The sequence below is a fragment of the Molothrus aeneus genome, chromosome Z, assembly GCF_037042795.1.
Source record: "Molothrus aeneus isolate 106 chromosome Z, BPBGC_Maene_1.0, whole genome shotgun sequence".
Lineage (NCBI taxonomy): Eukaryota > Metazoa > Chordata > Aves > Passeriformes > Icteridae > Molothrus > Molothrus aeneus.
The window spans coordinates 311,544-339,375 of NC_089680.1; the positions used below are offsets into that span (position 1 = coordinate 311,544).

The following is a 27,832-nucleotide window of genomic DNA, read 5'->3' on the forward strand; positions in this document are numbered from 1 at the left end:
TGCATCCTTCCTCATTTTAGCTTTTGTCTCCCCTACCCTTGTTGGAGGAGATTTGGATGTGGGATTTAAGGGATGCTTTTCCACGGAGTTGCTGTGTGGTGTAAAGAAGAAGCTGCAGGATATGAGTGCGGGAAGATCTGGAGAGCCAAAATATCAGAATTTCAGCTGGACACTGTGAGGGAATGGGAAGGAAAACAGCTGACTGTCCAGCCACGCTGTGCCTTGCATTTCATATATTAAAAAGAAAACCGGTGTTAGCTCAGCAATTGCAAAATCTTGCTGATACATTTCACAGGAGAGAAGAGACAGAATCTGTGCATGAGCATGGAGTAACTCCTGACACAAGTGCTCCTCTGAGATCTGGTGTAAAGACTGCTTGGGAGCACCAGAGCCAGCACAAACCACATCCCCAAATACCTGGAAATTGCAGTAAGAAAGAAATTTAGGAAGAAGTTCTTCCCTGGGAGGGTGGGCAGGCCCTGGCCCAAGGTGCCCAGAGCAGCTGTGGCTGCCCCTGGATCCCTGGCAGTGTCCCAGGCTGGGCTGGATGGGGCTTGGAGCAGCCTGGGACAGTGGAAGGTGTCCCTGCCATGGCAGGGGTGGCACTGGGTCCCTTCCTGCCCAGACCATTCTGCCATTGTATGGAAATGCAGGAGCCGTGGTTCCCTCCTTTTCTCTGCCCTCCCATTCCTCAGCAGCTGGGAGTGTCTGAGTGTGTGCTCACTGCTTCAGTTACTTTAATTGAAAATATTTATTCCAGCTTTGTGTCTTGATCACTGAGGCTGTTCCCCAGGTGTCTAATATCTCTTTTCTAGCAGACCTTGTTGCTGGAATTTTTAAATTACCTCTGGTAAAACGTTGCTCATGCAAACCCCTGGTGATCAATTTGTTTTCCTTCAGTTGCTCAGCAGTGAAAAGGATGCAGAGGTGGCCCCAGGGGTCTTTCCAGCATAACCCTCTCGCTGGAAAATGCTGAAAAATGTCCTGTAACTTTAAGTCAAACCCCTTTGAATTAACTATGCCTGAGTGATGTTCCAAGAGGGGTTTTAATGCCCGAGTTCTGGAGATGTGAGGGGTTACTGTGCAGGTTGATTAATCCAATTACTTCTTTTGAATAAGGTTAACAGTCCAGTCTGGTGGAGAGGTTGCACTGCAATTAACAGTGGTTTTGGTGCTGTTTGGGTACAGTGGTGCCCAGGGGGGAGGGTTGCTGAGCTCTGGAGGGGTGGGGGATGTGCTGTGGTGCCCTGGATTTTGGGAGATGCTGGTGACACCCTGGATGCCACCGGTGCCACCGCAGTTACAGCCAAGGAGCAGCCACTGCTTTAAACCTTTCCAGCTGAAGGCCCTGCTGTCCCCTGGCTGCATCCCTGCACCCCAGAGCCAGGCTCCTGCCAGGACCTGGCATTTTCATCTAAAATCATCTAATGTGGGGTGGTCACTGCCCTGGGAAGTGAACGTGCTTGAGAATTTCCATAAAGCATCACAGGGCTGTGTTACAGACAGAGGACTCTGAAAACCCAAGGGAAAAAGGCCATTTTTGACTATTTAATTAAACCCAAAGGCTGTTTTTAAGCTATTCATTACCAATCAGCTGTAAATGGTGTATATTGAGCGTATTTTGGATCCAGCTTATGTTCACTTGCAAGGAGTGGTGAACTCACATGGATTTCGGATGGAAAAGGGGACAGTGAAGGCAAGGTTATGTCACATCACTCATAAACATCACTGCTAAAGGTTTTGATTAATTGAGAATTACAGGAGAGAGGGGTAATTAATGCCAATCAAGAGGGATTTGCAGAAAGTAGCCTGGAAGGATTTCACTCTTGCAGTATGACAGGCTGTTTGGTGAAAGTCATGCTACAGGGACACTTGGCCCTGCATGGAGTTTTTAGTTAAAAAAAGGCAAAACCTGAGTCTGTAAAACCCCAATAACCCTTATTTTAATTTAAAAAGTTGTCTGCATGTCTGAGCTGTGTGTGAAAGGCTCACCCTGCATCAAGGATATTTTCATGGTCCTGTGCAATGTGGGAGTTTTTAATCAATCACTTGCAAGGAGAGGTGAGGAGCCCCCAAGGAGCTGATTTGGCTGGGTGGTGCTGGGTGTGCCATGGGCACCCGTGGGTGCTGGAGCCTGGGGAAGGGGTGCTGAGCTCCCTGCTCCAGGATGCTGATGCCCACAGCTCCTCCAGGGAGATCTGCAAGTGAAGTCAAGTTACCTGTGTGGGCTTTATCAACAGATTTTCGCACTTCCCAGGGACTCTGCGGAGATTTTGGGGGCTTTGCAGAGCATCCCTCTTTCTGGCAGGGGGTGGACAGTGATGGTGAGCAAATAGGAAGAGTTTTCAGGGCTGAGCCAGGCCTGACAGAAGAGAAACTCGGTGCTTGTGTGGGGCAGTGCTGCCCTGCTGGATGGACCCCAGGAGCTGGGGAGGGGACTCGCAGCAGCTCTCTGGGTGCTGGCACCTCTTGGAGCTGCTCTAACCCCGGTGAACATTAAGTTTTGAAGGGTTTTGCAGGGTTAGGTTAATTCTGCCGTGGGACACGTGCTGTAGCTCCAGGCTTAGCCCCTCAGAGGGGAGAGCTGTGTCTCACCAGGCTGCTCCCAGCCCTGGCAGCGCTGCTTTGGAGCTTCCTGGGGCAAAGGGCTGCTGTGCTCAGCCTGGTCCTGGCTTGAGAGGGCTGCAGAGACCTGGGTGCTGCCAGCTCCCACCAACCCGGCCCAGCCCTCCCCTGCACACCTGGGGCTGCTCTCAGGTGTGTGTTAGGGTGGTGCAGGTGACAGCGCACATCCCCTGTGCCTGGAGCCTTGCTTTGGTTTCACTGCTTTTCAAAGGGTAGAGAAGCAAAGTGAAACCAGAAGTTGCTGCACTGCCTGGAGAAAGTCGTGGTGTCACAGCCCATGAGGCAGCGGCTCCCCAGCCCAGGAGGAACCGCCTGCCTTTTTTTGCCCTTTTTGCCCCAGATTAAGACCGGATTGTTTATTTGCACTGTCCCATAGCACCTGGGGCTTTACATACTTCTGCAGCATTGGATGACTTACTGGAAGAGGAATTTTGCAGCGGGAGCAGGGCTGTGTGTGCACTCAAGACCTTGACGCTGAACTTGTCACTCTTAATTAAACCTGCAGTAACGAGTGACGCCGAGATGCCACAGGAGAAGTGGCAGTGGAGATGTTTGGAATACACGAGTCGTTGGCTGTTAGTTACATGTAACACTATTAATTAGTCTTGGAAATCGTCCTGAAAATCACAGCTAATTAAAGAAAAGCCTTCAAGGGGTACCCCCAATGTTTCTGTCCTGGTGTCAGGGCTCGCCTGCAGCCCCCTGCGCTCAGTGCCAGTTTTCTGTCTGCCTTTGGTGACTTGGGGTTGGTGCAATGATGGACTGAAGCCTTTTAAATGCCCCTTCATTAGAAATGCTTCTAATGAGCCAGTGGATAAATGCTGCAGATGCTGCTTGTCCAAGCACTGCTCAGCTGCTGTGACAATTTATGCAAATCGTCATCGGAGTTAATTTGGGCAGGGGAATAAAGTTCCACAAGGAGAAATGGAGCAGATTTAGTGCTGGTGGGAGACTTGGAGCCATCCATCAGCGTGACAGCTCTTCAGGGGGAGAGGAGAACATCCCTGTGCCTTGAAGGCATCAGTGAAGCACATAGTTTGCTCAAATTCAGGGGCCCCTGCAGTGTTCAGGGATGGAGAGGTGCTCCCCAAAATTTAGAAGCCCTGCCTTAAAGGAGGCATTGTCTGGGTGTGCATTTGTGTGTTTGTCCAGGCTCCATCTCCACTAGCACGAGGATGATAGGGAATATGAGGGGTGGTGTAGATAATGCCCATCTTCCCTGGCTCTGCTGTTTGTTTTTGTACATTTTTAGCAGCCCTGGGAAACACCCAATTTGCTCATTCTCATGTTGAGGAATTAGAGGTGCTCCTGCAGAGTGCCACTGTCTTTCCCTTTACATTTAACATCCTCCGCAGGTTAGCACTTTCATTCATGTAGCTCAAAATGATGGGTTTTGTGCTTTTTAAGAAGTAAAACACTATTATTCTTTTTCCCTATCCCTAAAGCATCATGCACTTGTAGCGTGTGTCCCCCACTCAGAGCTGAAATGCTGATTTGCCAGTCCTTTCGGTGTTTGTGGGGATTTAGGGTGAGGAAGAAGTTCTTCTTTTGCTACTAGAGGTCCCTGTTTTGAGTGGATGCCCTCTCCATCAAGGAGATGGAGATGCTGGAGATGCTGGATTTGTGTTTTCCCCCAGCAGCACCGGGTGCTGGTGCTGGGCAGGGGAGAGATGCACAACCCTGGGCCATCCCTGCCCGCCCTGCACCAGGCAGGCACGGCCTCTGCCACCCCTGCTGTCCCCTGTGAGGCTGTGCCAGCTGGTGGTGCCCAGCAGCAGGCAGAGAAGCCAGACCAGCTGAGACACCGGGGTCAGCAGGTCCTGCAGTCACGGCACAGCTTAGGGAGCCCTGACCTGAATTTGAGCTTGGCTTGTCAGTCGGGCAGGGGAGAAATTGCTCCTGGGATGGAAGTCTCATTCAGAGGATGGGAAAGGGAGGATTATGGTTTGCCATCTGCCTTGATATTCAGTAATGTAAATAATAAAAAAAAAGGTAATGGCCCACAAGTCCCTCAATGGAGATATTTTGCTGCGTCACGGGAGAAGCAGATTTTTCTCCTGAGCCACGGCCAAGTGGGGCAGAAGGGAATTTTAAGGCTGCAGGGCACCCAGGAGAGGTCCCTTTCCGTGTCCCCCTCCTGCCAGCACCCATCCAGTGGCTCTTCCCAGCACCCACGGGTGCAGATGGTTTGCAAACACAAACAATTGGCCACAGCAGAGTCACTGTCACTCCTTCCACAGCCACCTGTGGGACCCTGCTGCCCTGGGCACAATGGCAGAGCCTGGCCCAAGCCACCCGTACTGCTCACTCCAGCTCAGTACCAACTAAAATTAATGAGGAGAAGTTTGTTTGGTTTAGCACAGAGGCTGAGAAAGATGCTGTGCACATCCAGACAGGGGCTGCAAGTAAAATCCTCTGGTTTTTTTTTGGTTTTTTTTTTGTTTTGTTTGTTTGTTTGTTTGTTTGGGTTTTTTTGTGGTTTTTTTTTTTTTGGCTTTTTAAAAAATTTTTTATTTCTGGAAGAGCCTCTTTAAATTATCTCTGGGGAGTGATCTTCAATACTAGTTTATAAAGGAGAATAGGGAACAGAAAAATTCCCCCCCGAGTGTGTGATATGGCCACTTTAAATTCCACATACAGCTTGTACTTTCACTGTAAAAAAGCACAGTTTGTGAAAACCTCAGTTTTAGTAATAGATAGCTTGTGAGTGAGAGCTGGGAGGTGGTTATTGGTCTGTTTGAGTGTAAGCTGCTTAACCATTCACATGCTGTGTGTGTAAATATAAATATTCTTGGGAAACCAGGGCTGACATTTGTGCTGGTTTTTCTTTTGTGTGTATTTGTTGCCCTCTTTGAAAGCACCCAGCAATACTGGACACAGAACAATATAAAATGAGGTTAGCAATAAACCCACTGCAAGGGGAGAAAAGTAGAAGTGTGCTTGCTTTACAGAAAAAAATATATAGAGATTTGTCCAGATTTCCACCTTGTTCTAGTTAACATTTGTGTTTTCACCTCTGATTTAAAAAAAAAAAAAAAGTCACTGTTTCTGTTTTCAATAAAGTCCTTTCATAAGATTTTCTTAACCTGCATGGAAGAACCTTTGTCATGACATACTCCATCTTCACCTCTGTTATTGAATTCCCAGTGGTGAGGGGAATTGCTGTTTTATTAGTTATTGCTATTTTATTGCATAAAAATGCAATATTTTGTTGCTATTTTATTTATAATTTATTTTATTCTGGGTTTGCTGCTCTGCCCTCCCTCTATCTGCAGTTTGTTGGAAGGATGCCACTGGAAAAATGCCCTTGACCCAGGAGCAATGAAAACTTCCCGGGGGTCAGCTGTGAGTGTTGGCATTCCTGAAATAACTCAGGGGATAAAAACCCAGCAATAATAAAGATGGATTTGCTGATGTCCAGCTCTCCGTGAAGACTTGCAACAGCCAAACGGCCCAGACGAAGCTGAGATCCCTAGTTTTTAATATTTTTTACTTAATGGAAGATTATACAATTCTCTTAATGTAATGAAAACGATGCTCTGTCCGTGGAGTTGTAACTCCTTGCCTGCATCTCTCCTGGCTGAGATGGAGCACGCTGCCCAGAGCTTGCTGGGAGTGCCTTTGGCCAGCACTGAGGGCTTTGAAACAGTAAAACAAGACCTGCCTCTTCTAATTTAATGTTGGTTTTAATCTGCATCTGCAGCGGCAGCCTGCTAAAATCTAAATCAAATCAGGAGGTGGGGATTGAATTTATTAAGCTTCTGTTTAAGCTGTGTGGAATAATGCAAGAGGCAGTGAGAGCACTGAATGGCTTTAGTTTTATTGGGGATCTGGTTAAAAAAAATCAGAAAGTAAACAAGATTTTTTAAAAATAATTTTTTTTAAGAGGCTGAGCATGCAGAGCTATTTCTGGTTAATTTTAGCATATTGTTTAAAGGCATCCTCGAGGACTGAAGGGATCTTTTTCTTAAAAAAACAAATTAAGGAAAGAGAAAATGTTTGGAAACCCTGGAGAGTCTGGAGGTTGAGTGGCTTGCCCAGGGTTGTGTCTCCTGAGCCCAAAGTCAAGTCAAACCTTCATTCCCAGTGCTTTGAGATGGGCCCCTGTGCCCTCTCCCTTAGAACAAGCTCCTCCAGCAGATCAAGAGGCTGCTAAAGCTCTCAGGAAGCCCAGACAAGGCTTGTGGAGTGGTAAAATGATGCTGGAAATGTGATTATGGAAGCAGCAGCTCACAGGGATGCTCTCCCCACCCACGGCTGGGTGGGCACCTCCGTTTTGGTGACACGGTGACTCTCACCCGAGTGGGCTGGCTTGTCAAAAACAGGGGGTGTGAGGCAGTTTTGGGGAGCAGGTTGCAGAGGTCAGAGGCAGGGAATGCAGGGGAGGTGAGGGTGGTGAGCCCAGCGTGACCCCACCGAGGGCTGCCCCAGCCTCCTCAGGCTCTAACTACAGCTGGCCTTGTGAAGATGCACCCGTGACAAAGTGCTTGGATTCCAGCAGCGTGTGCCTGACATATCTGGGATTTATGGCTGGGAGGGAGGGCTCGGATGGGGGTTTGTGCAGCAGCCTGCCCTGCCGGGAGGGCAGCAGGGAGGGGAGGAGCACAGCGGGGTGAACGGTGCTCCCCTCTCTGGGTGTGTGTGCGTGTGCACGCACCACAGGACAGCATTAGAGATGCTTGGGCAGCTGCATTCATTCACAGCAAGCAGCCTGTGCTAACAGCCCCCGGCTCTGCAGCAGGGTGGGAGCTGCCTGACCACCCCCTCGGTGTGGGGAGTGCCTGACCACATCTGGGATCTGCCAGCCAGGGGTGTCCCCAGGGCTCCTGGGGCCTTGCAAACATGTCTGTCCTGCCTGGTGCATGCTGTCCTGCATGGTGTGTTCTGTCCTGTGTGATGTGTTCTGTCCTGTGTGGCTCCTTGTACGTGTGTGTGTGTGCACAAAGTCTGGGAAAATCCGTTACTATAATTATTACAATCGTTGTTATTATTATATTATTATTATTACTAGTACTACTACTATTACTACTACTACTACTACTACTACTGCTGCTGCTGCTGCTGCTGCTGCTGCTGCTGCTGCTGCTGCTGCTGCTGCTACTCTGTAGTGCTGTGGTCAGGGTGGCTGGTGGCCTATGGAGCCTCCCACCAGCAGGCTGTGGGCAGTGGGTGTTGAGAGCTGTCACCCTCCTGTCCCACCTGGGTGGCTCCTGGCCGTGGCTGGTGATGAATTGCTGAGGGGGGTGGCCCACGGGACCTCTTGCTGCTGCTGGAGCTGTGCCCAGGTTCCACCCTGAAAGCTCTCTCAGACAGGGACCCCCATTCCGGGCTGCTCTGGGTCAGTGTGTCCCTGTCTGCAGCCACCAGTCCAGGCAGGGCCAGGGCTCAGCCCAGCCCTGTGTGCAGGTGGAACATTTGCAAGGTTGCCAAGACCAGCAACACCTTGTGTTTGAAGCTGCCCTGAGCCGGGTACATCCTGATCCTTGGCTATTTTGGGCACTTCTAGCGTGTCTGAATCTCACTTTTTGCCAGCAGAAAGCTGGAAATGGATGATCCACAGTGGTGGGGCTGGTAGGGGTCCCAGCCAGCCCCTTCCCCACTGCAGCCTCCCTTCTTCTTGGCACTGGGAGAGCACTGAAGGCCCATGAGGTGCTAGAGCTGGTGTGCTGAGAAAATTCAAGTTTTCACATCTTTCCCCCCACTCCCTGGTGAAACTGTTGTTCTGGGAATACGATTGTGTGGCTCCATTAACATCTAAAGGTTCCTGCTGCTGTAGCTATTGAGCAGCTCTAAAAATAATTACGTGTGATAACTATAAAAATCTATTGCTTTTCAGCTGCAAAGTGGCCTGTCAGGTGGTGGCTGCTGCTGTGTTAACTCATTGGTTGCCACAAAATGTTGCTTGGACATTGTGTGCTGGGGTTTGCTTTCAAATGAAAGCCAAAACCTTTGGGGCTCTGGGGCTGCTGTCACTTGGGCTGGCTGGGATTTCCCCCAGCCCCTGGAGCGCTGAGTAGGAATAAGATTCTGTAGCTCTCATTTCAATCAGCAGGAGGAATAGAGGGGAGAGCTGCCCCAAAGGGCCAGTAAATCCGTGGGTGTTGGAGGGTTCCTGTTGGCTCTGTGAGCTGGAGGATCTCGGGTTTTGTGTTGCTGGAAGGGCTCCCAAGGTATTAAAAAGTCTTTTTTCCCAGCCCCGAGTTTGAGGAAGAAGTTGGGATTCCTCAGCTCAGGTTTTCAAGGTTGTTTATTTTCTCTTATCTAACACATTCTCTTTCTGACCTGCTGAGATCTGTCCAGCAGGTCGGGTTGTGGCACAGCCCCTGCCTTTGGGATGGTGATAGTTTTTTAAGCTAAAAACTGCATGTACTTTATTTACAATAATTTTCTAGTACCTGTCATCTGTGCTAGACACTCTGTCTCTATCCTAAACTAATCCAAAAGTGCCACCATCACAGCAGAAGATGGAGGACAAGAAGAAGAAGAAGGAGAAGGAGAAGGACAGCACATACCCAGATTCCTCCATCTTGCCTCTTGAACCCCCATTCTAAAAACCCCAAAATTCTACATTTTCACCCTGTCATAAATTCACTATCCTTCTACTCAAACTTTTGTGGCTTGTAAATCCTCGCACAAAGCTGGTAATTGTTTCCATGGGTTAAAATCGAAGGCACAGATGTCTTTGACTCTGTGCCAAGGTCTCTGAGCCCCCTGCCAGGGTCTCAAGTCCTGCAGGGCAGCCAGAGGAATGTCCTGGGTTCTGACAGGAGGAGTCCAGCACCAGCCTGGCTCCCTGAGCTGGGCTGCACAGGTCTGCCCTGGGGCTTCCCCCTTGGTGGCCCTGGCTTTGTAGATGCAAAAAAAAAAAGGTTAAATTTAACCTAATTCATGAATTCATTTAAATGCAAGCGCGTTCCTGGAGCCTGTTTGTGTGTTCACCTCCAGCTGAAGGAGCTGGCTTTGGTGTCCTCATTTTCCTGCCTCTGTCTGTGGCAGTGGGTTTGGGTCAGGGCTCGCTCTGTGGGGGACCAAACTGCCTTGTTTTGAGCAAAATAAACACAATTTGGTGTAGGGACTGCTGGGGAGGAATTGAGTTATTTCATAAAAGCCTTCTGGAAAGTTTGTTGTTTTTTTTTTTTTTCCCAGGGAAATTAAATTCCATGTTTACCTTGAAACTTTACCCTGCTTTTTAGATTGGTAGTGAGCCAGTGAACACCTTGTCCAGGAGAAAATTAGACTGAAAAATTAGACTTCTGATCTGTAATTAACCCCAAGAACTAAAACTGGACTTATTTTTTCTTTTACTAAAATAAATGGTTTAGCTGCATTGACTTTACAATGTGTGAGGCTGTATTAATGGAGAATTAATTTATTTCTCATTTAATTTCCCGAGGTTTCATTGTGTTTAAACTTTTTCTTTCTTTTCTTTTCTTTTCCACCTCTCCAGTACACTAGGGTTTGGATTCCTGACCCTGATGAAGTTTGGAGATCGGCAGAAATTATCAAGGATTACAAAGACGGAGATAAAAGCCTCCAGCTGAAACTTGAAGATGAAACTGTAAGCTTTTGAATGTCATTATTCTTTTTAGCAATTTAAAGCTTCGAATTAATGTGTGAAGAAGCCTGAGCCATTTCATAGCTTCTGTGAAGTGGTTTAAAATGTGTTTTATTGCCTCAACACTTTCACTTTTTCCCGGCCTGCTCCCTCCCTAGACACTTGTGTTACATTAGGTTGCGAGAAAAGCCGTTGACCTCCACCATCTCTTTTCATCTCCTGGCAAACTGGTAATAGTCTGTGATACCAGGATGTATTTTTTTTAATAGCAGCAGTATGTCAGAAGTGCCTGTTTGTGCTTTTTGCTGCCGAACAAATTGTGGAGAGCACGGCTGGTGGCATCCACTCAACCTCGGGTGCTGATGGAAAACCCACGCCCGGCTCAGAGGTGGCTGCTGTGCCACAGCTTTCTCCACGCCTCAGTTTTCCTCTCTGAGCATACTCTTACATAAAACCCCTTTTTTTCTCTGCTTCATTTTTAAATGAGAAAAGCTTTTAAAAGGGAAAAACACAAAACTCATTTAAATGTAGATGTTTTCTAGCCGGCGCTGGTTCCAAATGCGCAAACAGCCCGGGCTGTAGTGTGAGTACAGCCAGCAATAAATCATCTCTAGAGCAGGACACAGGCTGGGGAGGAGCAGCTGCTCCCTGCTCCATACAGAGCCTCCTGGGGTGGGACATTGGGTGACAGCAGGGAATTGCAGATGAAGTTAACCATGGCATTTGCATCAGCTGCAAATTCAGTTTATGGGAAGGGAGCAGCCATGCTGTGCGCCCACCATGAGCTGCCTGCTGTAGCGGGAAGAATAAATACATTTTTCATGAAGAATTGCACCTAAACCATCTCTCTTCATTGAGCAGGTGGGGTTTCCTGAGCTGTCTAGAGTGTGATCTGCTCCATTGCCTGGCAGAGTTAGCAGAGACCACCCACTACAGATCCATATGTGCCGAGCAGGGTGGGTAATTCCCATCCCCTCCACGCCAGACGTTTCCCCACTGCGGGGAGCATTTTCACCACATTACCTGATGGAAGATGGAGAACAGGAACGAGCTGTGGTTGATTGGGCAGTTTGTCAAAGCAGTTTTTCTTTCAGAGCAGCTCAAGCTCAGGCTGTTGGCTGCGTGTGAGTGTGCCAGGTTTGCAGGGAGTGTTGTTGATGTTGGGGTCTGCACCCAGTGCTTGCTGCTGTTTCTTCTTCCTGGCTCGGCCTCAGCTGCTTTTGTTGTCCTGCCCAGTTTGCTCTTCCAGCATAGGGCAGCTTTCTGGGGAGGGTAAAGGATGGAGGATGGTTGATGCCTTTTTACCTTCCACAGGGATAAATCTGGATGAGGAGGCACACAGATACCACCCTGCAATCCCTTGGAAGCACCAGGCATAGAATCATCATTTTATTGTGGAATGGTTTGGGTTGGAAGGACCTTAAAGTTCATCCCATTCCACCCCCTGCCATGGGCAGGGACACCTTCCACTATTCCAGGGTGCTCCAAGCCCCATCCAGCCTGGCCCTGGACACTCCCAGGGATTCAGGGGCAGCCACAGCTGCTCTGGGCACCCTGGGCCAGGCCTCACTGCCATTACAGCCAAGAATTTACTCCTAATATCTTACCTAAGCCTACTGTCCTTCAGCTTAAGGTAATTCCCCCTTGTCCTGTCCCTCCATGCCTTGTCCCCAGTCCCTGTGCAGCTCTGCTGGAGCCCCTGGAGGCCCTGGCAGGGGCTCTGAGGTGTCCCTGGAGCTTCTCTTGTGCAGCTCAACAGCCCCAGCTGTGCCAGGCTGGCTCCAGAGCAGAGGGGCTCCAGCCCTGGCAGCAGCTCCGTGGCCTCCTCTGCACTGGCTGCAGCAGCTCCACCTCCTTGTGCTGCTGGAGCCAGGGCTGGGCACTGATGGGTGCCTGAGTGCCCATCTCAGCCACAGGAGCTCCTTTCTTCCACTTGTGCTCAGGCTGCCAAAGTACACCTGCTCCTGTTGCTGAGTACTACAACCCCCATCCTCCCCTCCTGGCTGAGATCTCTTGCAGTTTTAGTACTTGGGCAGGAATTATTTTTTTCCTCTTTAATCTGGATATTTCCCTGGAAACTAAAGGGGCTGAGGAGCCCTGCAAGGTCAAATCCCTTTGTGCAGCTGAGTTCAGGATCAGCAACATTAAAGTACAAGGTGATGAAAGGATTACCAGGTGTTGTAGGTAGTAGCTTAATAAGCATGTCACAGTCATGGTGAAACATGGAACATCTCATTTTGGGGTTGTGCAAGAGGCTGAGGTCTTTGGGAGTGCCCTGTTTGATGCTTTCCTGTATGAAGTCTTGCCTGGATCTGTGTCATGTTGGACTGAAAAGCTCTGGCAAAGTGGAGCAGCACTTGAGTGCATCAGGTTGGAGGTACCCAGCACACGTACCTTCAGGGGATTGAAAGCTGTAGAAATTCGCCTTTTGTTCCTGACAGCCACCATGCATTACCCAGCTGTTCAGTGCTTCCTTTTGTCCTTGTGCTTTAAGTGAGTCTTCACGGGTTTTGTGGCTCCTGGCTCTGCTCTGTATGCACGAGAGCTCCCTCCGAATGAAGAGCTGGCTGTTAAATATCACAGGGCATCCCTGGTGTGTTTGCCATTAAGATGTGAGACTGAGTGGAAACTCTTGAAAATTGGCATTGACAACGTGGAACCAGAGGATAAAGCCAGCCTGAGGTTGTCAGACACGCTGAGGGAGCCTGGCCTCGTGTGCTTGGGTCAGCCTTCCTTGTGCTGTTTGCATGGGCAGGGATCCAGTGCAGTCACAGTGGTTTTGCTTGGAAGCTGGGATTCCTCCCTTCTGATGGGAGCTGAGCATCATCAGGCCTCCCTTCTGAGGCATCCTGTGGGAAGCAGCATCACTGGAAATTTTTTTTCCCCTCCTCTGTAAAGAAAAAAATGCAGCTTTTCTTTAGTTGATGGCTCTGTTGCTCATTTGGGAAGGAGTCAAAAATAGCATAAGGCTGCCCATATGCCAACTTCAGCAGCGTAACCTGGCTCCTCAGACACTTCAGCAGCAGGGACTCCATGCTTCTCCATGTCCTCTCTGCCTCAAGGGGTGCCAGGTTTCAGGTATAAAAGTAACCTGAATTAAAAATGAGCTGAGAAATTGCTCTGATGGTAAAAGCATGGTCTAGTTTGGAATGAGGCTGCTTTTCCAAGAGCAGGAAGATGCTTAGATCAGATGAAGCTGTGGATTTCTGTCACTGCTGTCACTGCTCAGAGCAGGCTGAAGGCTGTTTGTCCCAAGGCTGGCCTGAAAATGACTCAGGTGTGGCCAGGTTAGTGCTCGTGGACCATCAGTGTCCACCAGGACCACATGGTGGTCAGCTCAAAGACATTACCAGAGGCGTGACCTGGCAGTCTGCCATGCAAGTCCCTGGAGCATTTATCATGAAGGGGCTTTTAATTTAATTTACAGCAGGGCGTGTAAGTGTTTAACACTAGCAGGAGTTATGCCTGGAAAAGCTACAAGCCATTAAAGGAGCTGTTGTTTTTTTGTGTTCCTCATGTGTCTCCTCAGCTCTATGAATATCCCCTCGACCTGCCAGGGAGTGAGCTGCCCTTCCTACGCAACCCAGACATCCTAGTGGGGCAGAATGACCTGACAGCCCTCAGCTACCTGCACGAGCCTGCTATCCTGCACAACCTCAAAGTCAGGTTCCTCGAGTCCAACCACATCTACACCTACTGTGGTGAGTGTCCAGAGCACACCTTCAGCTCCTCAGAGGCTGTGGGGCCACAGAGGAGCCCCTTGAGACCATCAGCGTGAGGAAAGCCTGGGGGTGGTGGGTTTAGTTTTGAGTGTGTGTAAAACCAGAGGTGGTTTCTGAGGGCTGGTGCGGTGACCTTGCTGACTCATGGTGGGAACATCCTGTCAGATAAGTCTGGGGCCAGCCTTGCACGTGCTTGGCAGCCCCCAGAGGGGAAAAGTAGGACTTAAAAACCATGAACATGGCATGCCAGACAGAGAGATACTACTGAGGAATGTCCACAGCAGGTTTTCCTCCAGAAAAAATGCAAAAAGCCTTCCAGCGCTGCCATTTCCTTCCTTTTCTTCATGGCTTTGGGAATTAACTAACTCGCAAATTCAAAGCAGGAGGAGGGCAGGTGTGAACTTGGGTTTGTGATTTTTGGGGAGGGCACCTTGCCAGAGCTATCCAGGAGAGCAGTTAGCTGTGCATGGACAGCAACAAAGTGCAGCTTGAAAAAATTAAGAAGAAAGGAAAGAAGGCAATTCATAGAATCCCAGACTTGTTTGGGTTGGAAGGGGTTTTAAAGATCATGTTCCAACCTCCTGCCACGGGCAGGGACACCTTCCACTGTCCCAGGCTGCTCCAAGCCCTGTCCAGCCTGGCCTGGGACACTGCCAGGGATCCAGGGGCAGCCACAGCTGCTCTGGGCACCCTGGGCCAGGGCCTGCCCACCCTCCCAGCCAGCAATTCCTAATTCCCAATATCCCATTTAGCCCTGCCTCTGTCAATGGGAAGCCATTCCCTGTGTCCTGTTAAAGCTGGTGTGTACAGCTGTGACTGGGGTTGCAGAGGAGAAAACTGGCAGGAGGAGATGACTTTTTAAAATAGTGCCCTAGAAATACGTTGCCTCTGTGGGTCTGAGTAATGTTAACTTTCAGTATTTAATGATGTGTACTGTTGGATTACTGGCATAACTTGCAGCCTTTTGCAACTGCACGAGTGCCCTCAGTCACCCACAGGCCTGAATCAGTGAGGTTTTGTGAAGGCAGCTTCTAAGAAGGTTCATGATTGTCTGGAGCACAGCATTGATGGGGATGCAGGCATTTGGGCTGTGTAGGTTTGGTTACAAAGCTCTGCCTGGCTGCAGCATGCCTCGTGATTGGAGTTATAAGGTGGCTGAGAAGGGCAGGAAGGTGCCTGTCTGAAGTGAGCAGAGCCCTTCAGCTTGGTTTGCTTTGTGGTTTTGGTGAGTCGGGGAAATTGTTGGGTGACCTGAGCAGAACCAGGAAGCCAACAGGCAGGAGCAGGGCTCGGGGCAGGGGTGAGGCAGCTGGGTCAATGTCCTGCAGGGGCAGCTGCTGGGACAGTCACTGCCCTTTGCCTTTCCTGGTGTTTGCTGCAAGCTGAGAGCTCCTGTGCTCCTGTAGTGGGAGCTTGCTGAGCCCTGGGCTGGCTGGGCTGGGAGCACAACACTGGCCCCACAGCCAGGTGCAGTGGGGACATTGGGTTTTGGGACATTGGGGGCATTGGGAACATTGGGGATTGGGAATATTGGCACTGGCCCCACAGCCAGGAGCACAGTGCTGGCCCCACAGCCTGGTGCAGTGGGGACATTGGGGCATTGGGGGTATTGGAGGCAGTAGGGACACTGGGGACATTGGGGGCAGTGAGGACATTGGGGACATCATTGGGGGACTGGGGACATTGAGGGGACTGAGGACATTGGAGGCTGGGGACATTGACACTGGCCCTACAACCAGGTGTACAATGCTGACGCCATAGCCAGGTGCAGTGGGGACACTGGGGGACTGGGGACATTGGGGGACTGGGGACATTGGGGGCATTGGGGACATTGGGGGCAGTGAGGACATTGGGGACATTGAGGACATCACTGGGGGACTGAGAACATTGGGGGACTGGGGACATTGAGGATTGGGAACATTGGCGCTGGCCTCACAGACAGGTGCACAGCACTGGCCCCACAACCAGGAGCACAATGCTGAACCCACAGCCAGGAGCTCCTGGAGCTCCTTGAAGGCACAGCTGAGACCTGCCCGACCCAAAACTCCCCAGAGGTGGAGCTTGGGTGCAGAGCAGCTCCCTGGAGCCCACGGGGAGCACACGTGTGGCTTGGCCTCTCATCAGCACCCTGCTCAGTGCCCAGAGCTGGAGAGGAGGCAGACATGAAAGCCTCAGAGCAGGCTCTGGCATTCCTTCCCTGTGATTTATGTATTTCAGTTTGATTTGGGCACATTCTTTGTTAGGAGTTTTTACTCACAACCCAGGCCAGGGGAAAACCCGGGATGTTTGTTAGGTTCTAGCAGACCTTTGGTTGCGCAGGAATTGCTTTTCTGTAGTGCTGGCTCAGGCTGTATTGATCTCTCCTCACCCCTCCTACAAAGCCTGTCTTCACACAATGGAGATTATTGTATATTTTTGCTCTTCTCACCAGTTTTGTGCATCTCCTTTGTAGCTGTACAGGGGCTTACTGCCTTCCTATTGAAGGGGATGCTGAGATAACAATTATGAGCCCTTCCCCACTCACTTTCTTTGTTAACTCTCAATCGTTGCATTTAAAAAAAAAAAAACCTTACTGAGGCAGCTAAGACAAGCCCTGAAAACCAAACCCAGAAATATCAACCCCCTGCCTGTCTGTCTGCCCTCAGGTATCGTGCTGGTGGCCATCAACCCCTATGAGCAGCTGCCAATCTACGAGCAGGATGTCATCTACGCCTACAGCGGCCAGAACATGGGGGACATGGACCCCCACATCTTCGCCGTGGCCGAGGAAGCCTACAAGCAGATGGCCAGGTCAGGGGGGGGCCCAGCCACAGGGGTTTGGGTCAAAATGGGGAAAAATGCCATTAAATGCTCCAGATACTCAGTGAAAGCAAAGTGGTGAAAGACAGTGTGCTGGAGATTAGGTATTTCTAATTAATTCTGCCTAATGACTTGATCCCAGTACTGCACCCAGATTGCTGGGCTGATGGGGATCCCTGTGCTCCTCAGGAACTCAGGGGGATCTCTCTCTTGTTGCTTCTTGGATGAGTTTCCTGGAAGAAATTCAAATCACTCTGCAAATGTCATGTTTAATAGCTTAGAGGAAACCACATTTCAGATAGTTTGGTGAGATAATCAAACTAAATCCAGAAGCTAATGCTAGTTGTTGCTTTATGGAGATACTGTGATTTTGAGTTAGGTGTTAACTGGCAGATACTTGGAGATATTTATGTGTCGCAGACATCTTTCATGAAAAATCCTTTCTTAGGATTTTTCCTTGTGACAAGCTGCAGTTCAGCAACCAAAGTAAACAATGGTTATCTGCTGCTGTGGAATGCAACAGGTGATTGGTCTCCTGTGGGTGTTTGGGTTTCTTGACCACTCATGGCAGAGCTGGCTCTTGCTCTGTCTGAGACACAGATCTTTGTTATTCATTCTTTTCTATTCTTAGCTTAGCTAGCTGCTGAAGAAACTTTTCCTTTCTATTGCTTTTTAGTATAGTCTTAATGTAACATATATCATAAAATAATAAATCAAGCCTTCTGATCATAGAGTCAACATTCTCGTCTCTTCTTCATCCTGAAAACCCTTGTGACCACAGTCACATTTATGGGTCCCTCAAATCCCTCCCTTCACCAGATGGATATGGTGAGAGTTTTACTTTATTTATTTCCGTGCTTGTTGTGTTGCTGGGGACAAATGTAGGATTTTGTTCCTAAGAAACAAGTCATGATCCAAAAGAGAATTGGAGAGGAAACTGAAAATTGTTGTACCAGGGATCATTTTATTATAGTTGTCAGGACTCACACAGTGTGTTTTTGTTTGCTTGTGAATTAGCTGAGATTTTTGTACAGCTCTGGCTTTTAACAGCAAGAGCAAGCACTGAACGATTTCCCAAGGTTCTTTCTTTCTGCTCTGTCTGGGTTTTAGTGGTGAGTTAGGATACATTTCTAATAAAAAAATGAGCCAGATTTCAATCCAGAAATGCATCTGGAGGAGCACTGCCATAGCCAGAGATCGGATGGATTGCACCCAAAATGAGTCCAGCCTGCAGTGCACTCCTGCAAGTGCTTATGCTCTGGGCAAAACTGCTTTGAGAACAGTTCAGGGATTTGGGGAGCTGCCTGCAGAAAGAGGAAGACTTAGGTTAGGATTTTGTCCTTGTGTGATTTCAGACTGAGCAGCAAGCTGCAGGGTTCTTTTTAGAGGATACCAGGGTTTTGCTGACCCATGTGGACAGGACCTGTGGGTTTTCCAGGACAAATGTCTAAAACACAAGGCAACAGCTCACTTTTCTGCTGAAGTTTGTGCTAGGGACAAACTTCAGGAGCTGAGGTTTGCTAGGTGCTGTTCTCCCACATCCCTCAGGAATTTTGCAGGCAGTGGGATAACAGCTCTAGCCAACGATGCTTATCTCTGCTTCCCTCCTTATCAGAATAAAGCTACTTTTGACAGCAGCTCATAAAGGATAACTCCTGTCTCTGGGTGGTTCAGACTGTTTTCAAGGGACAGGAAAATAACCACCTTCAGAGCTCTCAGGCAAGGTGCTCACTGCTCAGTGCTCCTCTGGTGCTCTCTGTTTTGGGCTGTTATTATGGTAATTGCAGGCTTGGGTACAAAAGAGGGTTTCAGACGGGGCTGAGAGGAGATTGGGACATGGATTATAGGAATCTACCTGGTTGTTTGAAATGTGCCTTAAAATGTGGCACACTGAGTTTTAAGTCTGAGCACTCCTGGGTGGGTGTTGTGTTCTCTGCAGCTTGATCCAAGCTTTTCCCTCCACGGTGCTCCAAGGAGAGTGGAGGAGCTGCTGGGGCAGGGGGTGTGGATGGCATAGCCCCTGGGTGATGGATAAAGGAGTTCTTTTTGCCCTTTTTCCAGCTGAAATGCTGACTCTGTGGGATGCCTCGTGTCTGCAGCTCAGCTTTACTGCTTTGGGGTGAGGTGGGATGTGGCTTGTTAAACCTAAACTGGTGCAAAGATATCACTTGTTTTGCAGTTCAGCTTTTAAACAATTGGATTATGTCTGGCGCATCCTTATAGATCAGGAATAAAACTCAAGCCTGCTGTCTCAGAAGGTCAAATTTTCAAGGTGACTGAGAGTAGGAAAACAGTCTGGCCAGTCTTGGGGGTTTTTGAATATTTTATGTCCATTAGTGGCCCAGAGCACACAGGGAAAGAACAGTGAAGAGGATTGAATGGGATTGAGTGGATGGCAAGGGAAAAGGGCACAAAACTTAAGACTCTGTGTTAAATGAGAAAAATTGGAGGTAATTAGATTTTTATTTCTGAGCTTTCCATGCAGAGACAGAGTGCCAGGGCATCAGTGCCCAAGAGATGGGACAGGAGGCACCGTCACAGGTGACTGTGTGGCATCCTGTGTTTGCTTTTGTCCTGTCATCAGAAAATGCCAATTTAAAAGGGGAAAAAACCCCAAAAATAAAAAAAAGGAAAAACTAAAAGCCGTTGGTGGTGCTGCAGATGTTGCGTAACAGCATTGATCCCTTTTTTGAGTCAGAATTTTTCATAAAGCACCTGAACACCTACAGTGGATTCAGTGTGTGTTAAAACTCCCCTCAAGTATGAGCTTTTCACAAAGAGGATGTTTTGCAGCCCTTGCATGTGAAACAGGTTAAAAAAGAAAAACCAAACAAAAATAGGCAAGTGATTAAAATTCAAATGAAACATCCTCTAATTTTTACAGTGGCCAGCTCTTTAGAAACTCCCCAGATACCCAGTGTGGGACTAAACACACTCAGTTCACTGAAACAGTGTTGTTTTAAACAAAATGAGCAGCATGGAGTCAGTTTGCTCCAAGTGCTGCTGCTGGAGGCGGTGGAGTCAAGTGTGGGAGGGTGGAAGGATGGATCATCCAGTGATTGTTAGAGGTGTGATGGCTAGGGGTGCTGGGATGGTGGAAGGATGGATCATTAGTGATTGTTAGTGGTGGTGATGGTTAGTGGTGTTGAGATGGTGGAAGGATGGATAATTTTGTGATGATTAGTGGTGTTGAGATGGTGGAAGGATGGATCATTAGTGATTGTTAGTAGTGGTGATGGTTAGTGGTGTTGAGATGGTGGAAGGATGGATAATTTTGTGATGATTAGTGCTGCTGGGGTGGTGGAAGGATGGATCATTAGTGGTTGGTAGTGAAGGTTGGTGGTGCTGGGATGGTGGAAGGAGAGATCATTTAGTGATAGTGATGGGGATGGTTGGTAGTGTTGGGATGGTGGAAGGATGGATCATTTAGTGATGGTTAGGGGTGCTGGGATGCTGGAAGGATGGATCATTTAGTGATTGTTATTGTCCCTGAGTTGGGAACAGTGAGTGCCTTGGGACATGGATTGCCTGCAGGGCAGTGCAGGCACCTGCTCTGGTCAGGGTCCTGTCCTGGAGAGGTGCAGTGTGGCTGGGGGGCCACAGAAGGTATTTGCCCTCCTGGGGGCAGTCTGGAAGCTGTGCCATGGTCACACAGAAGGACAGCACAGCTGCTGATGGCCTGGCTGATTCTTGCTTTTCTCGCAGAGGAACAAAAGATGCCTTGTGTGCCCACATCCTGGCTCTGATTTCCCTGTGTGTCACCCCTCTGGGTAGGAGCCCGGAGTCTGGCAAAAATTCCCTCTTGAAAACCTGCATTTCTGCTGCAGTCAGCCTGACCTGAGCAGCACGTTTCACACTGCTCTGTGCCAGCACTGACGAGGCCAAGCTGGGGACAGCTCTGAGCTTTCATGGCAAGAAGGACATGAGGGGGCCTGGAGTGTGTCCAGGGAAGGGAATGGGGCTGGGAAGGGGCTGGAGCCCCAGGAGAGGCTGAGAGAACTGGGAAGGGGCTCAGACTGGAGAAAAGGAGCCTCAACCTGGGCCCTGAATGGTGTGACATGGCAGCAGCCCATGCCAGGTGATGGACACAAAGGGAGGCCAGTGTCCAGAGATCTCGGGTAGTAAAGGGGCTTGTGAAAGCCTCCTGAGAAGTGCAAGGACTGGGTCAAGTGCTGTGGGCTTTATTCCTTGGTGCCTCCATCTGGCCAGTGCTTTCACAGGTGCATTCCCTGCAAAGCTGTTCTATGAGGCCAGGAAAAAAATATCTTGGGTCTGTTTCACATGAAACTGCTAATTCCAAACTGCAGAACAGTGTGACGTTCTGCCAGGAGCACAGAAGGGCTCTGCAGGCCTTACCTGACCCTTGCAATGTCAGTGGGAAGGCAGCTGTCCTGGTGACCTGTTGGCTGGACTGGAGCTTCCTCCTTCCCTACTTGAGGATCTGCTCAGAGTCTTGTTGATAATTCTTGCAGAAGAAATAAAATAAGAAATGCAGGACTGATTTGATGGATGAGTTCAACTTCTGCATATCTTGTCTGAACTGCAGCTCAGTGGGTACCAGATAACCCCTGCCTGGTGTCTGCAGCTCCAACCAGGCTCAGCATCTGTTGTGTAATTCCTGAATTGTAAATTGTATGGAAATAGGGTATCTCCTCCCTTCAGCCCCAGTGCCCACACGCCGCTCCTGCCACCAAACACTTGGACAGCAGATAGGAAACTCTGTGTAGCAGTGGTTTTCCATTTTTATTGGAAGTTAGAGCACCCAGGCTTTGCACTGCACTGTCAAAATCTCTGCTCCCTGCAGCCACAGGGGAAATGTCTGTGTCCTGCAGAGAGGCAGGTGCCACTGGGGCTGCCTGAGGTGACCAGGGCTCCCTTTCCTGCTCTGGGGGGAATGCTGGAGCTGGAAAAGAGCAGAAATTGCAGCAACAGTCCTGCACACAGGGAAATAGACTCAGGGAGGGGTGTGGGCACAGTGGGGGATGTCCTTTCATAGCACTTCACATTTCAAGCTTTTACAGGAGGATTTAAAGCTGTACAAAGAGAGAGCAGATAGGAGTTAAAAAGAGAGATTAACCCCCGACAGAGATGCAAGGGGAATCAGACTGGCACAGTAAATAAGGCTGAATCCTGTGTTATATTAAAGGCAGGGAAGGGTTTTGTCTCCAGGGGAATGAGGCTGGGTAGGGGCTTGCAGGGAGCTGGGGGGCTGAGCTGTGCTGCACCTCACCAGGGCTGTGCAGCAGGGATCATACCAAAAGTAAAGCTCTAGTCTAAAAAGGGGACCAGAAGAAAAATAACTCAAGAGCCTTGAATTCAGGAAGCTGCAAAGCTGAGGGAGTTTTCTTCTGTTTAGAGCTGAAAGTGGGATGGGAATGAGGGGAAGTTTTGCAAGAGCTATCCCATGAATGTGATGGTGCTGGTGTAGGACCCTCGGGATTGCTTTTCTTCTCTTGAGGTGATATGTAGAAAAAAAAAAATTGGGAGACACTCCAGGAAATGTTTCCCAAGAACTGGAGGAGACACCCTCTAGTCTTACTTGCTGTGGGAGAGGACAGAGATGCTCTGAGAAGTGGCCAACTAATGAGCTTTTTTAAAATGTAGGGGTTTTTTTTTTTCTTTTTGGCAATTTGGAATAAGGATTGTGCTATTCAGTAGCAGATTTAATAATAAATGAAACATTCCCTATAGAAAAATCATAAATAAGCATAAATGGGACAGAACTGGCATGGGAAAGCTTAAGGTAGAGAAAGGCTTGAAAGTAATGAGTGCGTGTGTGAAGTATCACTGACCAGGAAGGAGGGATAATAGCCTACATCAAACATGTAACTACTGCTGTGATGCAGGAGAACTGCTGGAGCTCTGAGGGGAGGCAGCTGCAACACCAAGTATCATTAAACATTCAAAACAGCATTTATGAGCAGCATAATTACATGAGAGCCCAAAGACTTGTCATTGGCCTTGCCCACCTCCCAGACACTTCTGTCCACCCCACACCCTCAGTGAACTTCTGGAGGTCTCGGGATGGGGAACCCAGAGCGTGGTTTCTGAAAATCCCTTTCTGGGGTTTTCTTAATGTTCATCAATTGATTCATTAGTCAGATGGCAGTGTGGGAGTTTTCCAAGCAGCAGTAGCTTAGAATGGTGGTCGGTCAGTTCTTTCTGAGACTGGCATGGGGTGGAATAACAACTGACCTGTCCTCCTGGTGCTCCAGAGCTGATCTGCTGGCACAGCATCCCATGGCTCCTTCCTGTGTGTGGTGCTTTTTGGGAGGACGCAGCCCCAAGCCTCCTCCCTGTGCAGCACTCCAGCAGCTTGCAGGTGGCCTGGGCTGGAGCCAGGGATGCTTTGTGGTGTGATCCCAGCACAGAACAGAGCATCAGGGTGCCAGAGAGCTGGGGAAGCTGGCCGGGTGCGTGTTTTGCTCTCCTTGGGAACAGCACACAAAGGAATTGCTGACCTTGTTTCTGTGAGGCCGAGGAGCTTGTGTTCCTCCCCGACAGGGTGTGTGAGGCACCAGTCCTGCCAGAAGGTCATCCAGACTGGACACAGCTCAGCATTTCAAAGAAACTCAGAGCCGTGAGGGTTTTCTGTGCTGTTGGAAGGGTGTCTCCAGCCGGCTGTGTGGAGTGTTTGGGCAGAAGGGGCATGAACAGGCCGGGGCCTGTGGGAGCCCCAGTGCTCCCGTGGGGAAAATGCCTGGAGCGCTGAAATGGAGCTTATATTCCTCCCTGATGGGATGTGCAGGGCACCAGTCCTGCCAGAAGGTCATCCAGACTGGACACAGCTCAGCATTTCACAGAAACTCACAGCCGTGAGGGTTTTCTGTGCTGTTGGAGGGGCGTTTCCAGCCGGCTGTGTGGAGTGTTTGGGGAGAAGGGGCATGAACAGGCCGGGGCCTGTGGGAGTCCCAGCGCTCCCGTGGGGAAAATGCCTGGAGCACTGGAACACCTCCTGGAAGAACTCTGACCTCTGCAGAGATGCCGTGGTCTGCTCCATGGGGTTTGGTCCTGGCCTTGGGAATGTGGCATGGATGAGTATTAAGGAGAGGGAGCAGCCCTGCCCCGCCAAGCTGGTGGAGCGTGCCGCGCAGGAGGAGGTCAATGCTGTACCTTGCCTGGTCCCCATGTGTGTGCTCATCCTTGCCCATTCTGGGCCAAAATGCTACTTTTAGGCTATTCACCAGGCAACTGAGACATTGAAGGCCACATTTTCTGTCTGGCTCCTTGCTGAAAGCCAGTGGGGTGTGAGCAGATGGGCTCCAAAGCTGCACAGGGTAACCAGGGACAGCATCACCCCCAGTGCATCTCAGAATCATAGAACATGCTGAGCTGGAAGGGACCCATCGGGATGATCAAGTTCAAATCAAGTCCACCTCTTTGGAATCCAACTCGTTCTTTGTGACCAGAATGTATTTTGAAGCTCTAATATGGGTGTAGATTGTTGGTGAAAACAGTGGTTTTTTCCCCCATGGGTACATGCCTCTGTATCAAAAGTTATCCCTACAAAAAGAAAATTATCTATGTTAAATATAGTTTTCTGTGTAAAAAAGAAAGACCAAAAAAAAGGTTTCATAGGATAATCCATGCCATTTATGGAAGGTACAGAGTAAAAAATGACTCAAATGAATGTGCAGCTCGTGAAAATCTGTCCTTGTAGCCCTGCTGGTTTCAGCAGCTGCACCATAAAATGTGCATTTACAGCTGATATTTGGAAATGTAAACAGAAAACAAGTCCTTAAACATTCTTGTTCAACTGGATGAAAAATATCTTCTTGGGTTTCTCTGAGGGAAAAGTGTAACTGCCCCTAAGTTGTGGTTTTCTGTTTGGCCGAGTAACAATGCCAGGGATTCTAAAAACCCAAATTAGATCCAACAAGTAAAAGAAGCTGCTGCCACTCTCATCAGTGATGCTGCTCCAAATTCCAGTTATCCCACAGAAATGGGAACAACTCTTGGGTTCAGAGACCACTTTAGAGAAAGTTTTTCTCTGTGATACCGTGCTGCAACCCTCTGATTTTCACCTCCAGAGTGCAACTTCTGTTTGTTCATTTGAAAGCAGAGTTGTATTGTCTCAGTTTTGCATCACTGTCATTAGCACTTGAGGAGTGGAACCCAGTGGTAATTAAATTTGTTATTTTTAAAATTTTATTTTTTATTTTTTTTTTTTTTATTTTTATATTTTATTTTTTGCATTTTTTTTATTTCTAGCAACACAGTGCAGTAGCTATGCTCACTCTTAGCCTTTGCAGCACTGACAATGGAGAAATGCATCAGGGCTTTTGTGGGTGTTCTCATTGTGGTCAGGCTCAATTCAAACCACAGTACTTAAAGGATTTTTAATCTTCAGATTGCTTTATGAGCACTAATCCTCCAAGCAACCTGAAAGAAGTAGGTTAAATATGATTTCCATGGTGGAGAGACTTATTGACTCGTTCCACGACACAGAGAATTAGTGTCAGATCTGGGATTAAAGCTGGAGTGACCCCTGACAATTATTCACAGGGTCTGGCTCTGCCTTCATTTATTCCAGATCCTTTTCCCTCTTGGAAAAGCTGTGTTTTTAGTGCAACTGGTTTTGTTCCCGCTGCAGAGATCAGGATAAAGTTGTGCAGTTAAGCTCCTTGTGCCAGTGGTGATTTTCTGAAGGGGTGACCATGAAAACAAATCCTAGATGTTCCAGGTCCCTCCTCATGTGTTTGGATTATTGCTTTAAAGAAAGATGACTTGGGAAAAATTCAGACTGGTGATATATGTGTCCGAAGAACATTTTGGGTATATTTGTCTTCAAATACTGTTTTCACGCAGTGTTGCTGAAGGCTGAGGGTGTAAATATCTGCACTGAGGTGTCCCCTGTCTCCTCTGTCTCTGGCAGAGCAGTGATGAGAGCCATCCCTGGATTCAAACCCTTCTTTGTTGCAGTGGCTTGACCATCCCCTTTTCTGAAGTGAGGATTTTACAGGGATGTTCTGCTCTGGATATATTAGAGTGGTGTGGGCTCCACATGGAAACACTGAGCACTGCCACACCTCTGACTGCTCTGATGCAGATTCCTCTGTGTTTAGCTGGGCAGCTTGGGGTGTGGATGCTTCTCCACACCTTTTCCAGGCTCTTTTAGGGCTCCTCTGAGGGCAGAAGTGTTCTCTGTGTTGCTGCAGGTGAAGGACTGACTGCTTAAACAGACAGGGAAATATGTTCCCTGGATGTAAAGGCTGGCAATTAGCAGCCAGTGCTAATCAGCAAAGGAATCTGAGGTGCCCTTTCTCTTCATAGCCAATTGACTTTGTTTGCCTTGGGCAGCACCTTCAGATGTTGTCTTTCAAAAATCGTATCTGTTAGACTACTAGAGCAGATATAAAGAAGGAATTTCTACAGGCTGCCCAGAGCAGCTGAGGCTGCCTCATATTTGGAAATGTTCGAGGATGAGCTGGATGGGGATTGGAGCAACCTGGGGTAGTGGAAGGTGTCCCTGTTCATGGCCTTTTCTAGATGGCCTTTAAAGGTCCTCCCCAACCCTAGCATTTCTATGATTCCACGCTGTTTTTCACGTGTTGTAAAAGCACCAGTGACCCCCTTCTAGTTTTGCTGGATGGAGACATCACCCATCTCCTACTGTGCGTGGTCTTGTGGGGCATTGCTCTTAAGCTGGCAAACACCTGCAGAAAGAGGTCTTACCCACCTCCAAAGCACCTCTGGAGCTGCTGATGCTTCTTGCATTGAAGAAACTGTTCTGGATCTTGTTCTGGCTGGACTTCTGCTCCCTTGTGGTTTTGTTTGCCTCGCTGATGGCTGGGGGCCGTAGCCCAGATCGTGGTGTGGTTTTCCAGCCTGAGCATCGTGTGAGCTTTGAGGCATAGGGAGAGGAGCCCTTGATGTACTTTGTGGCAGCATAAAAAGCTGTGGTGGGAGCCCTGAGGTGAACAGGAGCCTGCCCAGCCCCAGGAGGAGATGGGGCAGCACTGCCATGCTGCAGCAGAGGCAGTATTCACCCACAGACACTTCATTTTACTCAGGTTCTTTTCAATAACAATTTTCTCCTGTGCTGGCACTGCCAAAATTGAATGTATTTTAAGCAGCCGTGTCACACACTGTGCCTGCATGGTGGCCAAACATTTCAGTGTCTTTTATTCCACACTGAACACAAACACCTCCTGCCTGGCTTTAACCATTTCTGCTGCCTGAGCATCCTGTGTGCTGCCAGCTGCTCTGTGGGGTTCATCCATCTTCCCCTGCTGGCACCAGCAGTTGGTTAACTTGTACACTGGAAAGGCTCTGCAGCCTTTATTCCTGAAAGCTTTTATTCCTGAACTTGGAAAATAAATGTCTGAACATGCACTATCCACCAAAAAACCCAGAAGAGACATATTACTGTAAATGCAGGAGGTTGAGTGGCCTGCTAAGAGCAGCTTTCTTTTCATTTTATGTTATTGATATAATCCAAAAGTTTTTTTTGTGCCATGGAGAGCTCACCTGGCCCATTTCATATTGCAGCACATCAACCATTAGGGTAAATTCTTGGGAAACTCTGGGAAAATGGGACCTGGCAGAGTGGCTGCAGTAGCAGTAAGTTGTGTTGGCCATAGTTTTGTCACTAGGCTTAGTGTCTTTTGGCAAATGTCTGTTTTAAAGGGGGCAAGCCAGAGGGAAGCATAAAGCACTCAGAATGCCACTTAAAGGCATTTTTGTGATGGGATCTGAAGCCCAGGGGAACCGTGGGCTGTTCCTTAGCTGGGCTCTTAGGTGGGTTGGTCTCTGTCTTCCCAGCCTGGCCCATCCCAATAGCTGGTAATAGAGAAGTTATGAAAGAGGTCAAAATTGGTGACAAGAATTGTGAATCTTAAAGAGATAAAAATGGGTTACCAAATACTACCTTGCAGCAATGCTGTCTGGATGCCAGGTAATGCATCTTTTGACATTTTGGCCTCATTTAGCTGAAGACTCACTTCCAGACTGGTGGAACTTTTGTCTCATGGCTTCAAGAGAAAAGTGGCAGGGAAATGTTATCTGAAATGTGCCACTTTGGCCGTACCTGTCATGCAGAGCAGGGTGGGAAACAATCATTCTGAAGCAACTTTGAGGCAAGTGTGGCTCTAAGCCAAGACAGCTTTGCATTTGCAGAGCTCCTTTTGCA

At 48.8% G+C, this 27,832-nt stretch overlaps 1 protein-coding gene across 1 annotated transcript in view; it reads left to right on the forward strand.

The window, feature by feature from the left end:
• Nucleotides 1–27,832, forward strand: part of MYO5B (myosin VB) — a 145,863-nt gene that overhangs the window by 18,397 nt on the left and 99,634 nt on the right. Inside the window, exons 2-4 of the mRNA XM_066569163.1 lie at nucleotides 10,073–10,183; nucleotides 13,710–13,881; nucleotides 16,548–16,692. Of these exons, the coding sequence (XP_066425260.1) occupies nucleotides 10,073–10,183; nucleotides 13,710–13,881; nucleotides 16,548–16,692 (428 nt within the window). The remainder of the gene's footprint in view (nucleotides 1–10,072; nucleotides 10,184–13,709; nucleotides 13,882–16,547; nucleotides 16,693–27,832) is intronic.